The sequence below is a fragment of the Haematobia irritans genome, chromosome 2, assembly GCF_050003625.1.
Source record: "Haematobia irritans isolate KBUSLIRL chromosome 2, ASM5000362v1, whole genome shotgun sequence".
Lineage (NCBI taxonomy): Eukaryota > Metazoa > Arthropoda > Insecta > Diptera > Muscidae > Haematobia > Haematobia irritans.
Window position 1 is genome coordinate 230,744,196 of NC_134398.1, and position 20,656 is coordinate 230,764,851.

At 36.1% G+C, this 20,656-nt stretch overlaps 2 protein-coding genes across 2 annotated transcripts; both read right to left on the reverse strand.

Annotated features, from left to right (window-relative positions):
• Positions 1-704: 704 nt before the first annotated feature.
• On the reverse strand, positions 705-3,164 carry LOC142225377 (uncharacterized). The gene is made up of 2 exons (XM_075295138.1): positions 1,714-3,164; positions 705-1,644 (listed from the first exon to the last, which is right to left on the reverse strand). The coding sequence occupies exons 1-2, from the start codon at positions 3,088-3,090 to the stop codon at positions 1,615-1,617; spliced, it is 1,407 nt and encodes a 468-aa protein (XP_075151253.1). The 5' UTR covers positions 3,091-3,164; the 3' UTR covers positions 705-1,614.
• Positions 3,165-3,433: 269 nt separating this feature from the next.
• On the reverse strand, positions 3,434-6,813 carry LOC142225327 (uncharacterized). The gene is made up of 2 exons (XM_075295100.1): positions 3,565-6,813; positions 3,434-3,487 (listed from the first exon to the last, which is right to left on the reverse strand). Exons 1-2 carry the CDS (start codon positions 6,811-6,813, stop codon positions 3,434-3,436), a joined length of 3,303 nt encoding a protein of 1,100 aa, XP_075151215.1.
• Positions 6,814-20,656: the final 13,843 nt, after the last annotated feature.

Below are 20,656 nucleotides of genomic sequence, written 5' to 3' on the forward strand. Positions count from 1 at the left end.
ATTCACATCCAAATCACTGGATTCGTATCACAGCTTAAGAATTGATGCAAATTCAGTGCAGCGGCTGTTGAAATGGTGGACATCCGTCCTATGACAAGCCCATGTTAAAATCATCGCTTCTGCGCCAATTTTGCACCACTTCCGGTTCCAAAAAGAACATTTTCACTACTTTTTTGGGGACGCTTTTTTTTTGCTGGAAAGTGGAATCGCTTAGCTATTAGGACAAACGACTTCATGGAAAGTTTATCGACTATTGGGTAAAGAAAAAATCTTTTTACCTGAGAAATGCGCCTTCTATGCTAAGCAAAGTTTGCATTCGTATTTTAAGGACATGAAAACTTTGGTTTCACAACAATATATTTTTCAGTGTATATACTGGCCACCCTATAGAGAAAGATGTTATCACACCGCTATACCAAGAAAAAAATAAAACGTTTTATTGGAAAAATCAACTACTTCGTGCGAAAACTGAACTAAATTGTGTTAACATTTTTTTTTTTAAATTTCCATAATACGTTGATAAAATTACGACAATTTAGTAGCATTTCTGGATTTTTAATTTCTGTTTAGCAATGGATGCTCGGTAGCATTTTCAATTAAGCAAGCTTAATTGGTTCTGTTAAAGAAATTGTCTTCGAAAAGAAAGAAAACCTATTCACGATTAAAATTCCCAAAGAAAAGAAAAGAATATTTCAAACACTGAGTATTTGCACAGAATTTATTACTTAAGTAACAAAGTATATACTCAAATGTTTCAACACAAATTGCTGAAAAAAAGTTTATGGGTTAGTTCAGTTATTTTACGATCTGGATTGTTCAGCAGCCAAAAACAGAAAGGGAAGAATAATTTTCAGTCTGATCTCAATACCCAATTTCAAAATTCATTGGAATATTGAAAAATTTCTCTAATCTCTCATTAGAATTTTTTATGCATGTAAGTTACACCTAGGCCTCGTTAAATTAAAACATAATGTTTGAAATTCTTTAAATGTTTACATATTTAATCTAAGCTTTGAAGTTAAAAACAAAGCCGATGGTCTCGCCGAGGCCGAAGTGTAGTGAAGATCAAAATATGTTAGTACGTTTGTATGTTCGTTGCTCACCTAGTTTGTTTGTCATTACTTTGGAATAAATATTTAAGTAAGTAGGTGTATGTATGTTTACAATGTTAGTATGTTTTTGTTTTAGAACATTGCAAATCAAGTGAGCGACAACATAAATATCTATTGCTGAGTATATACTGAGAAAAAATTACATAAGTACAAACATTGATATATATATATAAAATAAAAATTTTAGTAAATGATTTTAGTTTTATTTTGACATGAATTATTTTTTTTGTTAACATGTAATTGGTTCGCAGAAATTTACGCGAACATGCTCGCCCCGAAGAACGGATGTTCTTAAAATGATAAATAATGTAGCTGTGGGATGGCCGTGTTGGGAGTGTTTTAGTCGAGCATTTGCTCCGCTGTGCTCCGACTCACAGCGTTCATTGATAGGCTCCATCCCAGGCCACCAAACTGCATGGATGATAGAAGTGACGATGATTTTATATTTCCATTATGATAAATGATGGTTTGAATAAGGCAAAGTGATTTACTGCGGTAGTAACTAGTTATTAGAATCCGATATAGAGTTGTGCTGTGGAAGAAAACATAATTTAGAAAGAGGTCTTTTTGTAATTTTATTTTTTGTTGAAACAGATACCACCCTTATTTTTCCATCAGGTCCAGGATGAGTGTCAACAATGCGTCCAAGTAACCACTGTCCGGGAGCACATCTTTCATCTGATATTAGTACGAGTTCACCGATTTTTGCATTTTTTTCTTCCTTAAGCCATTTTGGTCTTGCTTGAAGGCGATTAATATACTCACTATGCCATCTTTTCCAGAAATGTTGTTTCATTTTTTCAATATTTTTCCAGCGTGATAAACGGTTTGAACTTGTGTCAAGTAATGACTCTTCTGGAACAGAGTTTGTAGGCTCACCTATAAGAAAATGTGCTGGAGTCAAGGCTTCAAAATCTGTTGGATCTGCTGAGAGGGGGCATAAAGGTCGAGAATTTAGACAACTTTCGATTTGGCACAAAAGAGTCGATAATTCTTCGAAATTCAAAAGCCTATCATTTACTATCCGTTTTAAGTGATGCTTCACAGACTTGACACCAGCCTCCCACAGACCACCAAAATTGGGAGAGGCTGGTGGAATAAAATGCCAATTCGTACAATTTAAACTAAGGGCGTGTCGAAGGTCATCGGGTAATGATTTTGAACTCCTATTGAAGAGTATTTTGAGTTCCTTAGACGCACCCACAAAATTAGTACCACAATCTGAATAGATATCCGTGCATGTACCCCTTCGAGAAACAAATCTTCTAAAGGCTGCCATAAATGCATTTGTAGTGAGGTCTGAAACGGCTTCCAAGTGCAAAGCTTTTGTGACCATGCAAACAAATACACAAATGTAGCCTTTAGAAATAATCGTTGATCTAAGAGATGAATTTTTCAACATTATTGGACCAGCATAGTCTACTCCACTATGCTTAAATGGCCGAGAAGCGTTTAAACGAACAGCGGGCAAATTTCCCATGATTTGTTGTGAAGTCTTCGCTGAAAATCTAAAACATTTCATGCATTTATGAATAATCGTTTTAGCCAGCTGGTTACCGGATATAATCCAAAACTTACGACCCACATAGGACATTGTTAAAGTAATGCCACCATGCAAAGTTTTCTCGTGTGAATCGAGAATTAAAAGTGATGATAAAGGGTTTCGCTTCGAAAGTATAATTGGGTGTTTCATGTCAAAAGCAAAACTAGAATTTTGCAACCTACCTCCTACCCGTAGTAGTCCTTCATTATCAATGAAGGGCATTAGCTTAATTAGGGAACTTCCCTTCAAAGTATTGCCGATACGCAGAAGTTTGAATTCGTCAGGATAGTCTATAACCTGGACGATTTTAATAATACGATGAAGAGTAGTATTAATTTCAGCCAGCGTTAGCGAACCGGTAATTTTTAAAGTAGGATGTTTGCAATTGTAAATAAATCGGAAACACAATGATAAAGTACGTAATAAAGTTTGCATACTCGAAAATCGAGAAAGTACTTCGGGATATATGTTTGCAGTCAAATTGTGCGAAGATAACTTTTTAGTTCTCTCCTCTTCCGATGTTCCAAGATAAGGAAGGTTTCTTGGCCAAGATGACTGAGATTCATAAAGAAATTTGGGACCATACCACCAGGTTTCATCCCTGATCAATTCATAAGGAAAAACGCCTCTTGAAGCTCCGTCTGCAGGATTCAAGGACGATGGTACATATCTCCACTGGCGAGGTTTAGAATAGTGCTGAATATGTGAGACTCGGTTGGAAACATAGACAGTCCAAGTCGAAGGTGGCTTTTGAAGCCAGCTAAGAACTGTAGAACTATCACTCCAATAAAATATGTCCCGAATACCAAATCCATTCAAGGATTGATTTACACTATTAGTAAGATCGACAAGCAATTTAGCAGCGCAAAGTTCCAATCTGGGTATTGATATCGTTTTGATTGGTGTCACCTTTGACTTGGCTTGCAATATATTAACAAATATTTTACCAGCCGAAACAATTCTGCAATACACAACTGCTGCGTAGGCAATATTCGAAGCATCACAGAAACAATGAAGGTCAATGTAACAATTGGGTGACCAACTAAACCATCGTGGGATATTCAAATTCTCAAGTGTTTTCAAAGAATTCCTGTACTTAAGCCAGGTATTTCTAATATCAGTGGGAATCTCCGTGTCCCAATCTAAACCATTTTCCCAAAGAGCCTTAAAAAGAGACTTGGCTATAACTGTTGATGGCGTCAACCATCCAAGAGGGTCATATAGTCTAGCCGACTCCGACAATATAAGTCGCTTGGTGAAATGAGAGATATCATCAAGATTCACATTAAAAGAAAAGGAATCGGTCCGTGTATTCCATTGGAGACCAAGCGTTTTCACCACATTATCATGGTCGAATCCTAATGTAATGGATGGATCCCTATCCTCTTTAGAAATGTTTTCCAAGAAATCGTTGGAATTTGAGATCCACTTGCGTAGATTACAGCCACCCCTTCGCAAAAGCTCATTCAAATTGTCCCTCAAAAGTCTGGCGTCTTCAATGTTGTCAGCCCCAGAAATAATATCGTCAACATACGAATCAGAAACTAAAACTTGGGAAGCTTTTGGAAAAACAATTTTAAAATCTTCCGCAAGTTTCTGAAGGACACGAATGGCAAGATAAGGAGCGCTAGTAGTACCGTAGGTAACCGTGTTCAGTTCATATATAGAAATTTCATCAAAAGGCTCATATCGCCATAAAATTTGTTGAAATTTTCTATGGTCAGGACATACGTCAATTTGTCGGAACATTTTTTCAATGTCCGCGCTAAATGCTATCTTATGCCTCCGCCATCTCGTGATGATAGAAGGGAGATCATTTTGTAGAGGAGGCCCACTACAAAGTTCCTCATTAAGAGAAGTATAACCGTATTGGTGACTACTACCATCAAAAACAACACGTAATTTGGTGGTAGTGCTAGTCTCTTTCAAAACGCCATGATGAGGAAAAAAATATGAATTCAAGCGAACACCACCTGGGTACTGTCCTATTTTTGTCATGTGCCCTAAGGATTCATATTCCCTCATGAATCTTTTATAATCGTCCGCAAATTGCGGCCGTCTCGAAAAAGATAATTCTAATTGACGGAACCTCCTGCATGCATTAATAATGTTATTATGCAATGTAGGACCGGAATTGTCCCTTAAAATCGATTTAAATGGTAAATTTACCATATAGCGACCATTCTCTCCCTGTTTCGTCGAGTTACTAAAGTAATTCTCACAGGACAAATCCTCATCTGTCAAATCTCTTTTAGGAAGTATTTCCTCTTGTTCCCAAAATGATCGCAAAATACCGTCGAGGCTTGCACAATGTATATGGATTCTATGAGAAGAAATACTACCACTTAACCCCGAAAATACCCAGCCAAAGTGAGTATTTTGAAAGAACATTTTGTCATGGACAAACGATTCCGTAGGAATTTTGATTTGGGAACAAACGTCGGAACCAAGAATCAAATCTATTGGATCTGACATATAGAAATGAGGATCTGCCAAATTACCAACAGCAATCTCAGGCAAAGAAATGTGCTTAGTAAAGAAATCAGGAGAATACGAAGATAAGTTAGACAAGACCAAAGCGGTACAAGTCAATACAAGTCGATCCTCACGAGTATAGAGATCGACATCCACTGAATATCTTGCTAAATTTCCGCATCCATCGCCCACACCTATGACCTTAGAATGAGTTTTAGCCCTCTTCAATCCTAACAATTGAACCGCAGACTCGGATATCAGGCTTCCCTGTGAGCCTGGATCTAAAAGAGCACGTAAAGTGAACGTTCCTCGAAAAGTAAACACTTTTAATCGAATAGTATACAAAACGACTGATTGGAGCGAATGTGTGGTATGGGATGTAACTCGTGTCATGGTGTTATGGCCAGAATTAGGCGAGGAAATGGAAGGTGAAATAGACTGTTGACCAGCATCTATAGGCTCATCCTGATGAAGTATTGTGTGATGCAATTGTTTGCATGAAATGCACCGAAAAGGTGATGTACAATTTATTGGTTCGTGACCAGTAACTAAACAATTGCGGCACACTTTCTTATTGATCAAAAAATCATTTTTGGTCGAAAGTGGTAAAGCCAAAAAAGTATAACATTTTGATAACCAATGATTTTTCTCACAATAAATGCAAACAGGAGAATTTTGTTTAGAAATCTTGCTAACATGACAAGTTTTCTTAGCAGGGGTGAACCCCTTGTTATTTTTAAAAGATTTAGACTTAGAACTCGAGGGAAATTCATCAACCAATGACTCTAATGTTCGAAATGTCCTCTCGAGGAATGAAAAAAATTGAGAACGAGTAGGTAAATCAGTATTAGAGTTAAGGGAATTTTCCCAATCCCTACGTGTTTGTAAATCCAACTTCTGAATGAGCAAATGTAATAGTATTGGGTCCCAACTATCTGTGTCTACTTCTAAATTACCAAGCGATGAAAGACATTCTTGGGCAGAATCCAAAAGCAATTTAATGGATTGAAAACTTCCATCAGACCTCGGTATAGCAAACAATTTCGATATGAGACTCCCAACCAATATACGCCTGTTATGGTAACGCGCCTCCAACATCCGCCATGCTGATTCGTAATTAGCTTCGGTGGCCGATATGGCCTTAATAAGATTCGCTGCCTCTCCAGACAATGTGCCCTTCAAGTAGTAAAATTTCTGAACTTTATTAAGAGAATCGTTGTTGTGTACTAGGGAGCAATATATATCTCGAAATGGAACCCATTCCATATATTCCCCTGAAAATTTGGGCAAATTAATCTTAGGAAGCCTTGAATCAGAAAGCACGCTAGTCTCACACCTAATATTTGGAGCAGCAAAAGTGCTCGCCATTGGAGATTGGCTTACCGAATTATCTGGTAACGAATCAATTATCTGGCCCTTTATCGTCAAAAATTTATCAGAAAAGGTAAAATAAACATCATCGGCCAAATACGGTACATCATGAACATCTAATGAAGTCTCGCGAGCTTCGCGCACTATTTTGTCATGTTGCCCCTCAAATCTAGAAAACAAATCATCAATTCTTTGAGCAAGTGCATTTAAATAACCATGGGTTCTTTCATCTCTGGATTTATTCTTTAATGTACCTTCATATTTTATCAATAATTGCAACAAATCTCTTTGTTCTTTTATCAAAATATCCATGCCCTTTTTGGTTATTTAAACACGTGCACAAAAAATTGTAGATTTATTTTGAAGACCGATGAGCACAAAAAGCAATTTCACTGTATTTCACACGCGGTATGGAAAACTCGATAAAGAAAATTATTTTCGACGAATTCCCGGGTTTCGGCACCAATTTTTATGTTAAAGAAATTGTCTTCGAAAAGAAAGAAAACCTATTCACGATTAAAATTCCCAAAGAAAAGAAAAGAATATTTCAAACACTGAGTATTTGCACAGAATTTATTACTTAAGTAACAAAGTATATACTCAAATGTTTCAACACAAATTGCTGAAAAAAAGTTTATGGGTTAGTTCAGTTATTTTACGATCTGGATTGTTCAGCAGCCAAAAACAGAAAGGGAAGAATAATTTTCAGTCTGATCTCAATACCCAATTTCAAAATTCATTGGAATATTGAAAAATTTCTCTAATCTCTCATTAGAATTTTTTATGCATGTAAGTTACACCTAGGCCTCGTTAAATTAAAACATAATGTTTGAAATTCTTTAAATGTTTACATATTTAATCTAAGCTTTGAAGTTAAAAACAAAGCCGATGGTCTCGCCGAGGCCGAAGTGTAGTGAAGATCAAAATATGTTAGTACGTTTGTATGTTCGTTGCTCACCTAGTTTGTTTGTCATTACTTTGGAATAAATATTTAAGTAAGTAGGTGTATGTATGTTTACAATGTTAGTATGTTTTTGTTTTAGAACATTGCAAATCAAGTGAGCGACAACATAAATATCTATTGCTGAGTATATACTGAGAAAAAATTACATAAGTACAAACATTGATATATATATATAAAATAAAAATTTTAGTAAATGATTTTAGTTTTATTTTGACATGAATTATTTTTTTTGTTAACATGTAATTGGTTCGCAGAAATTTACGCGAACAGGTTCAATTAATTTCGTGATTGAAGATTTCGTTGCAAATGTGTATGTCACTTCATGAGAAATTTTTCGTAAACCATTTTCTTATTTAAATCGAACATTTTCATTTTGGCCGAGCTATGGTGTGCCAAATATAGTGCAGCTCTGATCTCGATTAAGGTTGATAAGATTATTCAATCTATTACAAATGCCTTGACCATCTATTATGAGACCTTACTGACAACTTATCCAAGCACTTATGTAAGAACTTGTCCAGAGCGAGACAAAATGACCCGATACGGCCGCAAAGCAAAGACCACAAGTAAATCACACCAGTCGTACAATGGCAATGGGTGATTCCTTGGGATATGCATTAGAATCGCCTAAGAAATATGTAACCATAGACTAAAATAACACGACAGGAAACCAGATAAGAGCATAATTTCCAAGCAGGCACCAAAAGCACAAAAAAACCACAGCAGAGCAGCGTATAAGAGACAGTGGTGACTATCGCTTCGCACACGTCTCTCTAATTTCATTTGCTTGGTCAAGTGGGGGATGGGGAGCTTAAGGTGGTTGGGGAAGATGTGACCTCCCTCTAATCATATTTTGACCGGATGTTGTTGGTCATTTTTTTTGTAGTGTTTTTCGTGTGAGTGAGCTGGTAGATTGTGGCTATAGTCGCTGGTCAAACGTAAGACTAGACGGATTGCGAGTATAGGAAAAGCCCAACCATCACGAATGCCAACGACATCAAATATGAATGAAATGAACCCACGACGTGTGTTCATCTAATTCATATTCACTTCCAGAGAACTAAAGTGTTTGAGTGTGTGTGTGTGTATGAGTTTTGTGGCAAGTGTCACGCTCTCTAATGCAAATGTCCTCTGCTGCCACTAATATTTAGTGATGTTGTTGTAAGGATAAAAGACGTTGATAGTTCTGTTCAGGTCGTCAGTCATTCGAAATTCGAAAGAGTAAATGTGAGGAGACCGGAGTCAACTTCGTTAAGACCAAAATAAAGTTAAGTGGAGGGAAGGGGGAGGGGATATGATGGTAATGGGTTTCTGGCCAAAAAAAAATGCCTCAACTGGTGGTGGCTAGGCCAAGTGGTGGCATGGTGTTTATGGGTTAACTACAAATGTAACCTTAATTGCTCACTTGCTGAAGAGTGTCAAGCAGGTGGTTTACCATTATCCTTTGGCCCAGGGGTTGGGTGAACTCATGGTAATACGAGTATGTATGCGGTAAAAGTGGTGGTCCGCTATTAGAATTGCGTTCAGTTTCACATGACTTAAGACTCTTTAATTTGCATATGATTTGCTACACTTCGTGTCTTATGAAACGTCGGCCTCTGTCACAGATTTAAGTCGCTTTCCCACATAACCAGGCATGTTCTCTTTGGGGCTATGACGACCATTGACTAAACCATGACATATCGCATGTCTGGATAGAATTTTCTTCTTCATATTTTTCTTTGTTTTTCTCATTCATAATTTTGACATTTTAATTGTTTTATATAATAAAAACCACAAACGATCAATATCATTTGACTAAGAATATTAGTATGCGAGGTTCACACTTGAGATAAAAACAAGTATTTACGGCTGTTAGTTCGGCCAGGCCGAAGCTTATGTACCCTCCATCATGGATTGCGTAGAAACTTCTTCTAAACACTGCCATCCACAATCGAATTACTTAAGTTGCGGTAACGCTTGCCGATTGCAAGGTATCTTAAAACCTCCTAACACCATCTTCTAAATTGTATGTTAGTCCATACGTGGTATATATTAAATCAAAAAAGATCGATCCAATACGTATATAATTCAGTTTGACAAACAAGACATAAAATTTTGACAAAATTTTCTACAGAAATAAAATTTTAACAAAATTTTCTATAGAAATAAAATTTTCACAAAATTTTCTATAGAAATAAAAATTTTGATAAAATATTCTATAGAAAGAAAATTTTGACAAAAATTTCTACAGAAATAAAATTTTAACAAAATTTTCTATAGAAATAAACTTTTGACAAAATTTTCTATAGAAATAAAATCTTGGTAGATTATTTGTGGCTCGACTGGCAACCATGATTATGAACCGAATAAAATTTGAACAAAATTTTCTATAGAAATAAAATTTTGACAAAATTTTCTATAGAAATAAAATTTTGAAAATGATGAAAATTTTATTATGAACTGAATAAAATTTTAACAAAATTTTCTCCAGAAATAAAATTTTGACAAAAGTTTCTATAGAAATAACAATTTGACAAAATCAAATCTGGAGAACGTTTTATATGGGGGCTATATATAATTATGGACCGATATGGACCAATTCTGGCACGGTTGTTAAAGATCATATACTAACACCATGTTCCAAATTACAACCGGCTTGGATGAAATTTGCTTCTCTTGGAGACTTCGCAAGCCAAATCTGGGGATCGGTTTATATGGGGGCTATATATAATTATGAAGCGATGTGGACCAATTTTTGCATGGTTGTTAGAGACCATATACCAACATCATGTACCAAATTTCAGCCGGATCGGATGAAATTTGCTTCTCTTTGAGGCTCCGCAAGCCAAATCTGGGGATCGGTTTATATGGGGGTTACATATAATTATGGACCGATGTGGATCAATTTTTGCATGATTGTTAGAGACCATATACCAATACCATGTACCAAATTTCAGCCGGATCGGATGGAATATGCTTCTCTTAGAGGCTCCACAAGCCAAATCTGGGGATCGGTTTATATGGGGGCTATATATAATTAAGGACCGATATGGACCAATTTTTGCATGGTTCTTAGAGACCATATACCAACATCATGTACCAAATTTCAGCCGGATCGGATGAAATTTTCTTCTCTTTTAGGCTCCGCAAGCCAAATCTGGGTATCGGTTTATATGGGGGCTATATATAATTATGGTCCAATGTGGACCAATTTTTGCATGGTTGTTAGAGACCATATACCAACACCATGTACCAAATTTCAGCCGGATCGGATGAAATTTGCTTCTCTTTTAGGCTCCGCAAGCCAAATCTGGGGATCGGTTTATATGGGGGCTATATATAATTATGGACCGATGTGGACCAATTTTTGCATGGTTGTTAGAGACCATATACCAACACCATGTACCAAATTTCAGCCGGATCGGATGAAATATGCTTCTGTTAGAGGCTCCACAAGCCAAATCTGAGGGTCCCTTTATATGGGGGCTATACGTAAAAGTGGACCGATATGGCCCATTTTCAATACCATCCGACCTACATCGATAACAACTACTTGTGCCAAGTTTCAAGTCGATAGCTTGTTTCGTTCGGAAGTTAGCGTGATTTCAACAGACGGACGGACGGACATACTTAGATCGACTCAGAATTTCACCACGACCCAGAATATATATACTTTATGGGGTCTTAGAGCAATATTTCGATGTGTTACAAACGGAATGACAAAGTTAATATACCCCCATCCTATGATGAAGGGTATAAAAAGTATATACGGCCAGACCGAATCTTATGTACCCTCCACCATGGATTGCGTAGAAACTTCTACTAAAGACTGTCCACAATCGAATTACTTGGGTTGCGGTAACACTTGCCGATGACAAGGTATCTTAAAACTTTTTAACATTGTCTTCTAAATTGTAAGTTTGTTTGTATCACAATGGACTGAATAGTCTAAGTGCCCCTCCAAGAGGTTCCGGAGGTCAAATCTGGGGATCGGCTTATATGGGGGCTATATATAATTATGGACCGATATGGACCCATTTTTGCATGGTTGTTAGAGACCATATACTAACACCACGTACCAAATTTCAACCAGATCGGATGAATTTTGCTTCTCCAAGAGCCTCCGCATGCCAAATCTGGGGGTCGGTTTATATGGGGGCTATACGTAAAAGTGGTCCAATATGGCCCATTTGCAATACCATCCGACCTACACCAATGACAACTACTTGTGCCAAGTTTCAAGTCGAAAGCTTGTTTCGTTCGGAAGTTAGCGTGATTTCAACACACGGACGGACGGACGGACATGCTCACATCGACTCAGATCACCACCCAAAATATATATACTTTATGGGGTCTTAGAGCAATATTTAGATGTGTTACAAACGGAATGATAAAGTTAATATACCCCCATCCTATGGTGGAGGGTATAAAAATAGACTCAAATGAAGTTCCTGGCAGTTAACATAAAGAACATCTTTGGGAGGACATTTTTGGAAGTGGTTTTAAAGTTGTGCTTTAAGAAGAACTTCCAATTTTTTTTGCTGGTATTTTGTTTGACTAAGGTCAAATTGTCTTTAATAATTGTGAAAAATTCTTCAAATGAAATTGCCTTTAAATTAGTTGTCTTTTTACATATTGACAACAAATCAAAAAAGCGAAAAAAGTAGGAGATGCTTTTCAACACTTTATTTTAAATATGATTTTTACTTTAAACATAGCATAATTTTTACTTGAAGTTGAGTCTGCATTTGAAAATTTAAGTAGTCTTTAACAAGTTTTTACTTTAATTACACATGAAGAAAACAAAACAGAAAAAATTAATAAATTAAAATTTAATACCTAGAATCAAGTACGCAAAACTTAAATTTAAAAGGCAATTCTGTCTTAAAAGTATTCTTACTTCAATTCTCCGCTTCTTTGTCTCGGAATCAATACCAAAATCAATAGTGTAAAGACAAAGTCGTTATAACAAGGTCGTGGGTTCGATTCCTGCTTCGACCGAACACCAAAAAGTTTTTCAGCGGTGGATTATCCCACCTCAGTAATGCTGGTGACATTTCTGAGGGTTTCAAAGCTTCTCTACACGCTCACAAAAAATCGCTTCTGTAACATATACTCCCAAACATATTTTGCTTCAAGCATATATATTTTTGGGTATTGCTCAAACATTTATATGTTTGATCTCTTCCAATATATAATATGTTTGAAAGCATATTGGTCTAAACAATATATGTTTGGGTAGTCTAAGTTCCAAACATTTTGTATTTTTGCATCCAAATTCAATAATGTTGTCTTCCAAAAAACAATATGTTATTATGTGAACATATAATATGTTTGGAAGCATTTTGCACCCAAAAATATTATATGGTTAAAAAAAATTCTCCCAAACAATATTGTGCTCAAAATTTTATTTATTTATTTATATACTTACAATCATAACGAATTATGAAAATAAACAGGTAATATAGGTGCTAACAACATAGGTTTTCGACCTGAATGCTCAAAATTTTGTTTCTGCCCAATTGTATATTCCCCCACATCTTTCTCACTTCCACGAGATTTTTTAGTTCTTAGCACCTTTTTCTGTAATACAAACATTGTAGAAGAAATTATTCAATTGTATGATTTTTTTTATTTTAATTTTACTTTTTGCCGGACGGGGATTCGAACAGCGGACCACACAGTTTGTAAGGATCAAAGAAGTAGCTGATCAATTGCCCAAGGAAAAATAAAATGTTAATTTTGTAATAACAAGCAACAACCACCAACTTAATTCAATATCGCTCCCTGTTAAATAGCGCTCCAAGCTACTAAACACATATATATATTTATAGGCTATTTCTAAATTAATATATGTTTGCATCCAAGCATATTATATTTACAAACATTTTATGTCCCAAACATAATATGTTCTAACATATTAACATATATGTCCCAAACATGTTATGCTAGTTTATGAACATTATATGCTTGAACTCAAAAATATTGTGTTTAAAAATTTGTGTTCCAAACATATAATGTTTATAGCCAAACATATGAAAAACAGTCTTTTTCATCCGTGTAAGTGGTTTCACTGCAATGTGGAACGCCGTTCGGACTCGGCTATAAAAAGGAGGTCCATTGTCATTGAGCTTAACATGGAACCGGGCAGCACTCAGTGATAAGAGAGAAGTTCAACAATGTGGTATCACAATGGACTGAATAGTCTAAGTGAGCCTGATACATCGGGCTGCCACCTAACCTAACCTAACCTAACCTAGGTTATTTTGGAGAGCATGGTTGGCTCTAAAAAATACCAAATTTTGTTAAATTATATATTCAGTCCTTTGTGAGACTTTGGTTAACTTGCGTCTTAGACATGGGCATTGTCCTATTCTACTTTAAGCTCAATGAAAAGGGATTTCTTTTTAGAGCCGTGTCCTATGTGTCACACTATGTGTGACACCATTTGGAGTAGCTGTGAAATCCTCGGAAATATCATCGGCAATACTAATGGGAGATGGGATGGGAGAAATATCGCTCATAAACTTTCTGATACAACCCTTTTTTCCCACAGATAATGGATCCATGATTATAATATTTCATATGGCTCGTTTAACATTAACAGTTTAGCTTCCGATTGTTATTTCTTTTAGAATTAGGTTCTCCAACTAAAAAAAAAAAAAAAAACTTTTCTTCCATCCCTCGTATAATCGATGAGATTTCCATTCTTCCACAATGCGTATGTGTAGAATATTGCATAAATTTGTAGATACCGTTCAGTGTCGTAATTCATCCGGAATATTTGGTCACATGCAAAGACAAGTAAGTGTGCTTTGTACACACAATTTCAAGAAATTGGAACTCAACGCAATAAACTAAACCAAAGGATTTTTGTGATCCGATGACCTCGTACACGATAATATTTCCAATGTGTAATTTAGTCCTTAGGCATAGAAAATTCTAAAACAAAAAAGTCTAACGTTATAATCTGCAAAATTACCATATTCGTTGACTTCATTGGCCAATTGGACAACCATCCGAGATGTTTGGTGAGTTTTTCACATGCAATCATCTCGTTAAAATTTCTTTCCCTAACATCTCATCGATTACCATTCAAATGAAGGGGTGGGGGCTAGTCTTTAGTTTGTGGTCTTCATATCAATTTTTCCATAGACATGGTGGGATGCATCCGTGGATGTACATGAACGTGACTTTTGGGCCGAATATAAGGTTTCAGCTACGGCCAGACAAATTAATGTAGAGTATAAGAAAATGATGGAATTGACACTTTTGTGGGGATTTTTGAAATCCCATGATTTTGTGAGAGTCGCTGTTTGGGCTCGGACCTATGATGTGGGTTCTTTGCACTGAAAAATATTGTCTTGAGCACAAAGATTTGTTGTCCTTAAAATACGACGGTAAGTTTTACTTAGCATAGAAGAAGTATTTCTCTGCCATTAGAGCTAGGAGATTTTAAAATGGGTATGTTTACATAAAAGGGAATTCTATTAAATAGATGTCAATGTGTCCTAAAAAATTGGGAACAAATTTTGCAAGTATTATTGAAATCATATTAAACGTGGAGGTTTTTCTAAACTTCAAGCTAAAAAGCATTCAAAAATAAAAGCGCTATTTGTATGATACGTGTTATAATTTACGTGTTATAATGAATGTGGAAAATTAAATTGGAGTTGAAAATTTTTTAGAGTGATTCCGAGCCAAAGAAGTGGAGAATTGCTCTACGGATGTATTTCAGGTGCTCAAATTAAAAAAAAAACACCTGAAATACATCCTTAGAAGATTTTTTTCTGTGTATAATTTAGCTATTAGTCCAAAAGCAGTTTCCAAATATCTCGAAAATAGACTACGCGTTTTATCGTTAAAGTTGGAGCAAAGACACGTTATACACACAGACAAAATGTCACCAAAATATTTCCAATTAAAACGTTGATTGAAGTTGAATTAATAAATTAATTGATACAATTAACTTTTTAATCAAGATGGAAACATAAAGTTAATTATGTCAATGATTGAATGATTGAAAATTTTAATTAAAAAATTAATTGATACAATTAACTTTTTAACCAAACTCGGTAAACTAAGTCAATTCAAACAAGTATATACGGCCGTAAGTTCGGCCAGGCCGAATCTTATGTACCCTCCACCATGGATTGCGTAGAAACTTCTACGAAAGACTGTCATCCTCAAATTTCAACTCACTTGGATGAAATTTGCTCCTCCAAGAGGCTCCAAAACCAAATCTCGGGATCGGTTTATATGGGGGCTATAAATGATTATGGACTGATATGGACCACTTTTGGCATAGTTGTTAGAGACCATATACTAACATCATGTACCGAATTTCAGCCGGATCGGATGAAATTTGTTTCTCTTAGAGGCTGTGCAAGCCACATCGGGGGATCGGTTTATATGGGGGCTATATAATTATTGACCGATGTGGACCAATTTTTGCATGGTAGTTAGAGACCATATACTTACACCATGTACCGAATTTCAGCCGGATCGGAATGCCATGACCCACATTGTATTCGTATGCGAAATCCCTAATTTGTTGCTATATATTCCCATTCTTACAAAATGGTTCATCTCTTTCGTCTTTCGATGGAACCAATGGCCAACTTCCAGTCACAATTGAATATTTTTTAATGGCTATCGATAGAGATATCAGGTTACGAGAATATAAATTGGTTCAATTTTACCAAATCGTAATCATCGAAGATACCGAGACCACAACTACACCACATATTCTCTGTGGTCTGTCTGGGGAATTTTTAAGATGATAAACATAGTCTTACATTGTTCTGAAAACATAATCCAATTGTCTGGGATGTTTATAAATAATTGCAATGTTATGACTTGGAGCAGAAAAAAATAACAGATTATGTGTGTGGTCATATTACAAATTTCGAAGTTTGATACATCTGTCCGTGGTTAGTGGATGAAGATGGATGAAATGCTAAGTTCTCTGAATTTTTTTTTTCAAAGTTCATTGACCAGCGGAATATACCCTCGTGAATAATTCACAATGAGCCTAGAGTAAATGAGATGTATGATATTTAAAAAATAATTATAATTAAAGTTACGATATTATTTATGTAAGAGCAATCACAGCAAATGTAATGAAAAATCTGGGTTGTGATTTTAATTATGAAAATTCTCGGATTTTATTTGTTTCTTTACATGATTACAGCCCAACTCCCCTACTAAATTTCAGATGAACTCTTAATTAGCCACCCTTTTGCCCAGCTCTTTGAGATAATTTTATTTAATTGAAATCTTGAAAAATAATTCAACCGAAATATCTTTTTAAGATGGCAAATATTAAGCTAACCCCACATGGTTAGATGTAGATTTGGTCTCCCCATACCCGGCCCATAATTCCATTAGCTTTGATGGTTGAACGCATATCAAAGTAAATGCTCTGCTCAAGCTTCAGGATGAGGACAATAGATTGTGAAATGTTATGGTTCCGCCATTCTGTTCCAGGTTTCCCATGTAAAAATGTTGTGCTTGCGATTCTGTTTTTTTTTTCTTCGATCTATGTTTTGCAGAGAGCAGGATAAAAAAGCAGTAGGAGAGTTTTTTGTGTCAATTGTATGCATTTTATACGTAAATTGTGGTGCTCCACAACAACATCACAAACAATCATAAAATAATTCCTCAACTTAAAGCGAGGAAGCCATACCTCCAATATATACAACCCACTTCTACTTTGCCATTTCAAATTTTTTCCCAAAAGAGCCCCGATTCGCCACTTGCAAAAGGGTAAGTGGGTGAAAATTTTTAATTGCAACATTTTATCCTTCCATGGATGGTTTCATAAGTTCGTTACAAATTCCATAGAGGCAAACATCTACTTGCCTTATTTCATTGAAAGCAAATATGTAAATGTTAAGTATTGCGTTGATAAAGTAATGGCAATTCAACAGCATTCGTATATTTCTTAATGTTTTATTTAATATGAGTTCTATTTAACTATGTTAAAATAAAACAAGTAAGGAAAGTCTAAAGTCGGGCGGGGCCGACTATATTATACCCTGCACGACTTTGTAGATCTAAATTTTCGATACCATATCACATCCGTCAAATGTGTTGGGGGCTATATATAAAGGTTTGTCCCAAATACATACATTTAAATATCACTCGATCTGGACAGAATTTGATAGACTTCCACAAAATCTATAGACTCAAAATTTAAGTCGGCTAATGCATTAGGGTGGAACACAATTTTAGTAAAAAAATATGGGAAACATTTAAATCTGAAGCAATTTTAAGGAAACTTCGCAAAAGTTTATTTATGATTTATCGTTCGATATATATGTATTAGAAGTTTAGGAAAATTAGAGTCATTTTTACAACTTTTCGACTAAGCAGTGGCGATTTAACAAGGAAAATGTTGGTATTTTGACCATTTTTGTCGAAATCAGAAAAACATATATATGGGAGCTATATCTAAATCTGAACCGATTTCAATCAAATTTGGCACACATGACTATATTACTAATTGTACTCCTAGTGCCAAATTTCAACCAAATTGGGCCAAAACTCTGGCTTCTGGGGTTATATAAGTCCATATCGGGCGAAAGATATATATGGGAGCTATATCTAAATCTGAACCGATTTCAATCAAATTTTGCACACTTGACTATACGACTAAGTGTTATGTTTGTACAAAATTTCAAGCAAATCGGTATAAAACTCTGGCTGCTGGGTGCATATTAGTGCATATCGGGCGAAAGATATATATGGGAGCTATATCTAAATCTGAACCGATTTCTTCCAAAATCAATAGGGTTCTATTCTGACCTAAATTAGGAACATGTGCCAAATTTGAAGGCGATTGGACTTAAATTGCGACCTAGACTTTGATCACAAAAATGTGTTCACAGACAGACGGACATGGTTATATCGACTCAGGGACCCACCCTGAGCACTATTGCCAAAGACACCATGTGTCTATCTCGTCTCCTTCTGGGTGTTACAAACATATGCACTAACTTATAATACCCTGTTCCACAATGTGGCGCAGGGTATAAATATTATACAATATTAACAATAATTGGGTAATCATAAAGGTTGGTTTTAAAATTTAAAATATACATACTTCCACATTATTTCAAGACATAATTTTTCCGTTTTTGTTACACAGTCTCACACAAGTTTACATACGGTTAAATAATTTATATTTTCATTAAATAATCAAATTTTAAAAAATATGCATATATATCCTGTCGTTTTAGTAAATTAATTTGAAAATCAAGTTAATTGTTAATTTTCAAGAAGATTTTTTTGGTATGGGTTATAAACAACAACAAGAAACAGGTTTAGTTAAGAGGTAAAAAACTCAAGGGTATGTAAACTTATGTGAGACTGTGTATATTTGATTTTTAAACATCTAATAGAAATTGTTGGATTGTTGGTTATTACGGTGGCTGTGTTTGGTTCCTTAAAGAAATATGTTCAACTAAAAACTTTCAAAAAAATTTGATTCGATAGCTCAGTATATCAGCATGGACTAGTGGATCTAATATAAGCTAAATGGATCTTATTTCAAGGGACTGAACGACGAGACATGAAGAATAAAGGGTGATACGGTCAAAATTTGGTCAATATAAACTTGACGTATTTCTTTCAATTTTGCATTTAAAAAACCTGAACACCCCTCATTTTGAAGGTGTGTGTGTGTAGAATGTTGCTCCTATTTTGATTTTGGAATTCACTCTTCAGTTGTCAAAATGCCGTTCAAGCAAGAAGAGCAGCGTATCAAAATTTTGCTCGCGCATCGCGAAAATCCGAGCTACTCGCACGCAAAGCTGGCAAAATCGCTAAAAGTTGCCAAATCAACCGTTACAAATGTAATTAAAGTGTTTGGGGAACGTTTGTCGACAGCCAGGAAGTCTGGATCGGGGGGAAATCGAAAACCGGAAGCCGCTGAGACGACAAAGATAGTTGCCGGTAGTTTCAAGCGGAACCCTAACCTCTCTCTCCGAGATGCCGCAAATAAGCTGGGTGTATCGTCTACAACCGTGCATCGAGCCAAAAAACGAGCCGAACTATCGACTTACAAGAAGGTAGTGACTCCAAATCACGATGATAAACAAAATACGACGGCCAAAGCGCAATCCCGGTGGCTGTACACGACGATGCTGACGAAGTTTGACTGCGTGGTAACGGACGAAACCTACGTCAAAGCCGACTACAAGCAGCTTCCGGGACAGGAGTTTTATACGGCAAAAGGAAGGGGAAAGGTAGCAGATATTTTCAAGCACATAAAACTGTCAAAGTTCGCAAAGAAATATCTGGTTTGGCAAGCCATCTGTACCTGTGGCTTGAAAAGCAGCATTTTCATAGCTTCCGGGACTGTCAACCAAGAAATTTACGTGAAAGAGTGTTTGAATAAACGTCTGCTGCCTTTCCTGAAGAAACACGGTTGTTCCGTACTGTTTTGGCCGGATTTGGCATCTTGCCATTACGGTAAAAAGGCCATGGAGTGGTACGCCGCCAATAACGTGCAGGTGGTTCCCAAGGACAAGAACCCTCCCAACACGCCAGAGCTCCGCCCAATTGAGAAATACTGGGCTATTATCAAGCGGAACCTAAAGAAGACCAAAAAAAACTGCTAAGGACGAGCAGCAGTTCAAGGCAAACTGGCTTTCTGCGGCGAAAAAGGTGGACAAGGTGGCTGTACAAAATCTGATGGCAGGTGTCAAGCGTGAGGCCCGGCAATTCGGATTTGGAAAAGCGAAAGCCTAACTGAATATTTTTCCTGAATTTTATACTAATTGAACTTGAAGAAGAAATTTAATTTAATTTTTTAAATAAACGATTTCACCGATTAACACACGTTTTCCCTTGACCAAATTTTGACCGTATCACCCTTTAGAGTTTTTTTTTATTATTGAGAGCGCAAATTAAAGACAATGAATTTTTTAAATGTTTGAGATTTTATTCCGAAAAAAAATGTACAGACCGATAATGTGAAGAAAAAACGACTTGTCAGTTGACCCAATCCTCGAATCGATCCAACGTTTTGGTTTCCTCATACGAATAAAAGTGCCGATTATCCAGGTGGTAATCAGAAGGAGCAATGTTTGGCCTATACGGTGGGTGGGGTAGAACTACCTATTTGACTGTTTTCCAATAAGTTTTTTTGCGGGTTTCGCAACATGTGTGCTACAAAATCCGATCTCGTGCCTATCAAAATAT